Here is a 7500-nt window from a genome sequence, read left to right as displayed (position 1 = left end):
TTAAAAAAACTGTTCCAAACTTTTTAAAACTGTTCCAAACTTTCATAAACTTTTTAAAAACTGTTTCAAACTGTTCCAAACTTTTATAAAAAAATTTAAACTGTTCTTAACTTTTTCAAACTGTTCCAAACTTTTATAAACTTTTTCAAACTTTTACAAACTTTTACAAACTGTTCTTAACTTTTACAAACTGTTCCAAACTTTTTAAACTGTTCCAAACTTTAAAAAAACTGTTCCAAACTTTAAAAAAACTGTTCCAAACTTTTTAAACTGTTCCAAACTTTTAAAAACTGTTCCAAACTTTTAAAAACTGTTCCAAACTTTTAAACTGTTCCAAACTTTTAAAAACTGTTCCAAACTTTTTAAAACTGTTCCAAACTGTTTCTCTTTTCTCAAAACAGCTGATTCTCATGATGATAATTCAGGTGAGTCACCAAACATGTGGTTCCAAACTTTTAGAAACTGTTCCAAACTATCATGAACTTTTTAAAAACTGTTCCAAACTATCATGAACTTTTTAAAAACTGTTCCAAACTTGTTTAAACTGTTCCAAACTTGTTTAAACTGTTCCAAACTTGTTTAAACTGTTCCAAACTTTTAAAAACTGTTCCAAACTGTTTCTCTTTTCTCAAAACAGCTGATTCTCATGATGATAATTCAGGTGAGTCACCAAACATGTGGTTCCAAACTTTTAGAAACTGTTCCAAACTTTTTAAAACTGTTCCAAACTTTTTAAACTGTTCCAAACTTTTGAAAACTGTTCCAAACTTTTAGAAACTGTTCCAAACTTTTTAAAACTGTTCCTAACTTTTTAAAATTGTTCCAAACTTTCATAAACTTTTTCAAACTGTTCCAAACTTTTTTAAACTGTTCTTAACTTTTTCAAACTGTTCCAAACTTTTTTAAACTTTTAAAAACTTTTCCAAACTGTTCCAAACTTTAAAAAAACTGTTCCAAACTTTTTAAACTGTTCCAAACTTTTTTAAAATTGTTCCAAACTTTTTAAACTGTTCCAAACTTTTTTAAGCTGTTCTTAACTTTTTCAAACTGTTCCAAACTTTTGAAAATTGTTCCAAACTGTTCCTCTTTTCTCAAAACAGCTGATTCTCATGATGATAATTCAGGTGAGTCACCAAACATGTGGTTCCAAACTTTTAGAAACTGTTCCAAACTTTTTCAAACTGTTCTTTACTGTTCAAACTTTTCCAAACTTTTCCAAACTTTCATAAACTTTTTCAAAACCGTTCCAAACTTTTATAAACTTTTTCAAACTTTTTCAAACTGTTCCTAACTTTTCAAACTTTTCAAACTCTTCCAGACAGTTTTGAACCGTGTCACATGATCAGAAAGTTGTCCATCACTGATCAATAACTTGTTTTTGTCCCGTTCAGAAAACGTCAGGTTCAACTCGTACCTGCTGCTGTTGAACGCAGCTCGAGTGATGTTCACCAAGATCGTGGCGTTTACCAGCGTCCTGACCATCAGAACGCTGCTCGCATGACCACGCCTCCTATCAGCATCCGGTCACGCCCACTGATTTAAGTTTGATTTGTTTTATCACTTTTTTGTGACTTGATGCAAATAAAGTTGGTGATTTACTTCAAGAGGATTTTCACTTGTTTGAATTATTGAGTGTAAAAAGAATTTCCCCTTGAGGGATTAATAAAGTATCTCTTCTTCTCCTTCTCCTTCTTCTCCTTCTTCTTCTCCTTCTCCTTCTTCTTCTTCTTCTCCTCCTTCTTCTTCTTCTTCTTCTTCTCCTCCTTCTTCTTCTTCTTCTCCTTCTTCTTCTTCTTCTTCTTCTCCTCCTTCTTCTTCTTCTTCTCCTTCTTCTTCTCCTCCTTCTTCTTCTTCTCCTCCTTCTTCTTCTTCTATTGTTCCTTTGTCACAATAAATCTCTTATTATGAAAATAAATATTTAAATGTAGATATAAATGTATTTATACACAAGAAATGTTTTATTTTGAAACAAATATCTGACATTGTATTGAAACATTTGAGCAGAATTATTAAAATGTAGATTTGAAGTTTCCTGTGTGAATGTTCCGACTGTAAACGATGTTCGAGGAAGATTCACGTCTAAACCTCAAATCTACAGTTTCCTGTTTATTGAAGTTGAACGAGGTTTTCGAGACGAGGAGCAGGATGTTGACAACGGTCTGTGGTCACATGTTCGCTGAGTCCGTCTGTCGTTTCTTCTGCTGCAGCTTCAACAGCTGGAAACCACAATTTAACAGAAGCTGCAGATAAAGATCATGAAGCTCAGGCTGCGTTCAGCACATACGTCAACACGCTAACACGCTACACATGTCAACACGCTAACACGCTACACATGTCAACACGCTAACACGCTAACACATTAACACACTAACACACTAACAAATTAACACATTAACACACTATACATGTCAACACGCTAACACATTAACACATTAACACATTAACACACTATACATGTCAACACGCTAACACATTAACACATTAACACACTAACACATTAACACATTAACACATTAACACACTAACACATTAACACACTAACACATTAACACATTAACACATTAACACACTAACACACTAACACACTAACACATTAACACACTAACACATTAACACATTAACACATTAACACACTAACACATTAACACACTAACACACTAACACGCTACACATGTTAACACGCTAACACATTAACATATTAACACACTAACACACTAACACATTAACACACTAACACACTAACACATTAACACATTAACACACTAACACATTAACACACTAACACATTAACACACTAACACACTAACACATTAACACATTAACACACTAACACACTAACACATTAACACACTAACATGAGCTGGGTGTAAGGTTTGACCATGTCCTGGATGTAGACTGGACCGACAGGTTACCAGTACAAGTACTAGTGTTGTGAACTGGATGCAGCTGCTGGTAACCAGTGAAGGGAGGAGTGTGAGTGATTTGGGTTAAAGACCAGTCGAGCTGCTGCATTCTGGATGAGCTGCAGCGGTCGGATAGCTCTAGGGGGTAGACCGGCCAGGAGGGAGGGGCAGTAGTCCAGACGTGAGAGGACCAGAACCTGGACCAGAGCCTGGACCAGAGACCAGAACCTGGACCCGGACAGTCAGGTTCAGACGGGAGAAGAGAGGATTATATCTCATCATCATTTCATCTCCTCAAATCTATAAATCATTGTTTTATCAAAAGATGATGACGTTTAGTGTCAAGAGGAGTATTTGACTCTGACTGTTCTAGGATGGAGCCCTGTTGCACCTCGTATCTAGAAAGATCAAATTTCATGTCAGAAAACGAGCTAATCAGTCAAACTGCTGTGATCTACTGTCGATTAATCAACTTGGTGCAACATCTTCTGTTCGTCACTGTCAACAAGAGTGAGAAAAAACTTTTAACAAGAGAATAAAAGGTAAAAACCTCAGAGAGTCAAATGTGAGGATTCATGATCCACCTTCAGCGCCACTACGATCACGATCCACGGTGCAGTTGCGATGCTGGATTCCATGATTCTAGAAGAATGTGTTAGTGAGTTGTTACTTGCTGAGGCCATATTCTTAATGTTTTTCTTTTTACTCAAAATTTTATTGACTTTGTTCAAATTTTCTCACAGAGAAAAAAAAACCTAAATAAATTTCATCTCTGTTTCACGTCGGAACTTTTTCTGACTCTTGTGAATAATCTCCAAAAAACGTGATAACAATCAGATTTGTGTCGTATAAATGAAACATCAGGTTTAACAGTGAGTGACTCCCTCTAGTGGATGATGTGTTGTAGTACAGTAGTACACAGCAGTGTGTCACTGCAGCAGAGGAGATCTGCAGAGGAACTGATTTTAAGGTGGAATTCAGAGTGGATGAAAATCTCTCTCTGAAGTCGAATGCCGTGTTTCCTTCTTCCAGTTTAAAGCGGCTCAGGATGAATTGGGGCTGTTGGTTCCTTCCTGTTTGTCTCAGTACAGAGATGCACTTGTTGAGCTGCTGATGTATCGACAGCCAAGTGTTACTGCCGCTCCTTCAGTCGCAGCACGTTGTCTTGTTGTAACATCGTCAGTGAGAGTCGTGTCAGTGTTGGGCTGAAATCAGAGACACAGAGTTGTGTTCATACCACGACACAGAGCAGCCAGCAGCACTGACACGAACAGAGGCGTCATGTCTGCAGTGTTGAGTGACTGAGAGTAGAAAGTAGAGAGAAGCTGTGATCTCTGTGTTTGGACTCAGATGAGAAGGAGGAGTCTCAGCCCTGTTCAGCTCTGACTCACAACCGTGACCCTCGTCCACTTTCCTGTCCCTCTCCTGTCCCACTGCATCTTGTCTTTGTGTGCTCAGTATTTGAACTATCAGTGTTTCCTCCTTCACATGTGCTGTAGATTCACTTTGCTCCAGAACTGTTGTGAAACTGCTTTGACCCCCCCCCCCCCCCCCCCCCCCCCCCCAACTGCTGGTTTCCTTTTACCGGTCCACCATAGAGCCGGTGTTGATGTACTGTGACACAGTGTGGTTCACCGCCTGCTGGCTGCAGACAGGGGGGCTCTGCAAAGGATTACCAAGCCGCAGAGAGGATCACTGGCTCCCCTCTGAGATGACCAGAACCTGGACCAGAACCTGGACCAGAGCCAGTGTTGAACTGAAAAAAGAATCACTTCACGGTGTTTAACACTTTCCCAGTGCAATAACTTAGAATATCCAGCCTCATCCACTGAGAGTCACCATCAGCTCCAGGTGAAGAGTGAAGCTGAACTGGGATCAGTTCCAAACACTGAGAAGTTCTTAACAACCAGAGTTTATCTCCAACGTTCAGCAGAAACTTTAAAACATGAAGAACTCTGAACAGTTTGTTACAGCAGCAGCTCTGCATGGTCAGGAAGCAGAGGATCATGGGTAATATCCGGTGGGACGACACAGTCAGAGCTCGACACATCGATTCAGACGCAGAGACCAACAGAGTGATTCTGCTCATGTGGCTGCAGGGGGCGCTGTTGCTCAGGAAGTGTTCCACAGTCAGTGTTGGCTCATGTGTTTGCATGTTGTCTTTTACTCGACGCGTCGTCCAGGTGCTTTGTCACTGACGTGGATTTGCTGCTCATGTGAATCCTCCTACAGTTTTTCATCAGCAGCTGTAACCACGGCGACTCTGATGAAACAGGAATGATCAGAATCCATCTGATATGAAGCGGTGGTTTGAATCCCACTTCCCTCCTCTCTGAAGACGAGGCAGATATGTGTGCTCAGGTTTTTGTACAGTCTCTTCTACACTTTGTTTCACTGTGTGTATCGCGTATACTGCACAGTAGTACAGAGCAGAGTCTGCCAGGGTTAGTTTGTTGATGGTGATTTCAGTTGATGATCTGGTTGTTTTGGATTCGTATCGTTTATCAGGAATATCTCCATAACTACTCCATGACTTCGCTCCTTTCCGGAGAAGATACTGAGGAGCCTGAAGGCCAGAATCTTGTCTGTACCAGTGAAGGTAAACATAAATTGATGTTGTCTCATAGTTACATCTGAGTGTGACAGATTCTCCTTCTGTTCCACTGACTTCTTTCAGACCATTCACAGGATAGATTGTGTCTGCAGCTGTTTGTCCTGAAAAAGAAGAGACAGTGAAGTCTTTAGACCGACATTGTTCATGAGGTTGACACCAAAAGACGTTTTTACAGAAAGTGCTCAACTGGAGCTGAGACCAAAACTAGAAATCGCACGAGACGTCACAACAAAGATTATTATGGGATTGAAACAACCAAATATCATCTATTCCACAGGTTCAGTGAGACAGAGATTAGTTGTAAAACTCACCCAGGAAGTGAGAGAAAAAGAAAAAGAGGTGAAGCAACATGTCTTAGTCTTCGTGGTTGAAGCCAAACAGACGAACAATGTTCTTCCACTGCAGTAGAATGAAAAGACTCAGCAGCCTCTCTGCTGCACAGTCGTCCTCAACATCCAGCTGATTGTGCTTTTACTTCCTCCAACATTTCTGCACTGGACACTCCCAACAACTTCAGTGGGCGGGGCCGGTCTTTATCCTGTTAGTGATTGGTCGTTATAACAGGAGTGACAGGAAGTAGCTGAGATGATTGAAAGCGTCCATCACTTTAAAGAGTTTGCCAACACAACAAGAAGCCATTTTAAACTCCTCAAGTAGAGACGACACTTTTCCATCAGTGTTCAACTTTATTCTTGTGAGAAAGAAAGAAAAGCTCAGTGTCAGTTTTCTGCTTCACATCAACCAACAGTGTAGATTTGATTTCACCTGGTTTAAAGACAGTTAGTGACGAGTCAAAGGATCCAAGTTCTAGACTCACACAAAAGTTTGAAGGTCTTTGAGACCGAAACTTCACATGTGACAAACCTTCTGTCATAATTACTGGACCTCAGAGGGATTCGTGTTGCGGTGAACTGCTTCCTTCTAGACGAACCTCTCAGCCATGTGTCAGTACAACACAGGAACGTTCTCAGAACTTTACTCCCACATTAGTTGATAACTTAGTTAATAGAACAGCAGCCTCATTAAAACAACCCTTGATGCTGTCGCCTGCTAAAACAGAAGAAGCTGAATCAGAGGAGATCAGCTCCGTGGTATAATTCTCAAACACGTGTTTTAAACATCACAGAAGCTGGAGAGGAAGTGGCGTTCCACCAGTCAGCATGACTTTCACCGAGCCTGGAAGGATCGCCTGATGAATCACAAGAAAGCACTCAGAAATGCCAGAACCTCTTATTGTTCATTATTAATAGAAGAAATCAGAACCAGCCCAGGTTCCTCTTCAGCTCTGTAGCCAGGCTGACAGAAAGTCACAGCTCTACTGACCCATCTATTCCTCTAACTCTGAGAAGCAATGACTTCATGAGCTTCTTCACTAATCAAATTATAACCATCAGGGATCAGATCCACCACCTCCTCCCCATGAAGAGCACAGATACATTGTCTGGTCCTGGAACCATAGAACCAGATTTATGTTTGAACCATTTCTCTTCTGTTGACCTTCTGAACTGATTCATTAGTTTCATCATGTAAACCAACAACTTGTCTTTTAGACTCCGTCCCAACTGGACTTTGTAAGGACGTGTCCCCCTGATTGACAGTTCCATATTAAATCAGATGAACATGTCTTTGAGAACCAGCTACGTACCTCAAGCTTTTAAAGCAGCTGTGATTAAACCTCTGGTGAAAAGATCCAGAGGTCTGAGCTCATTACAGACCCACATCAAACCTTCATTTCTGAAATCCTAGAGGAAGCTGTTGCTAACCAGCTGTGTGACGACTCAGGTAGAAACGGTTTGTTGGAAAACTTTCAGTCAGGATGTAGAATCCATCACAGCTCAGAAACAGCTGTTAAAAGTCACTCATGACCTTTTCATGGCCTCAGATGATGGACTTGTCTCTGTCCTCGTCCTGTTGGATCTTAGTGCAGCGTTTGACACCATAGATCATAAGATCACAGAGACTAGAACAACATGAAGGGATCAG

At 40.4% G+C, this 7500-nt stretch overlaps 2 protein-coding genes across 9 annotated transcripts in view; one reads left to right on the top strand and one right to left on the bottom strand.

The window, feature by feature from the left end:
* The window catches only part of LOC138405099 (dentin sialophosphoprotein-like), a 12448-nt gene extending 10844 nt beyond the window's left edge, over window positions 1-1604 (top strand). For 5 of the 8 annotated variants that reach the window (XM_069511496.1, XM_069511490.1, XM_069511491.1 and 2 more), the window contains 4 exons: window positions 402-425; window positions 638-661; window positions 1101-1124; window positions 1392-1604. In XM_069511496.1, the coding sequence (XP_069367597.1) occupies window positions 402-425; window positions 638-661; window positions 1101-1124; window positions 1392-1501 (182 nt within the window). In that variant the 3' untranslated portion in view covers window positions 1502-1604. Of the gene's footprint in view, window positions 1-401; window positions 426-637; window positions 678-1100; window positions 1125-1346 lie in introns of all 8 variants that reach the window. The other 3 variants (XM_069511495.1, XM_069511493.1, XM_069511492.1) reach the window with 2 other exon arrangements.
* Window positions 1605-1931: 327 nt separating this feature from the next.
* Window positions 1932-6013, bottom strand: LOC138405145 (uncharacterized). Its single transcript, XM_069511639.1, is given in 4 exon segments — window positions 1932-3967; window positions 3970-4108; window positions 5188-5618; window positions 5829-6013. Coding segments are annotated over 4 exon segments (897 nt in total). The 5' UTR covers window positions 5869-6013; the 3' UTR covers window positions 1932-3680.
* Window positions 6014-7500: the final 1487 nt, after the last annotated feature.

This window comes from Paralichthys olivaceus, chromosome 16 (assembly GCF_024713975.1).
Source record: "Paralichthys olivaceus isolate ysfri-2021 chromosome 16, ASM2471397v2, whole genome shotgun sequence".
In the NCBI taxonomy this organism is placed as follows: Eukaryota; Metazoa; Chordata; class Actinopteri; order Pleuronectiformes; family Paralichthyidae; genus Paralichthys; species Paralichthys olivaceus.
This window is presented reverse-complemented; position numbering and strand designations above follow the sequence as displayed.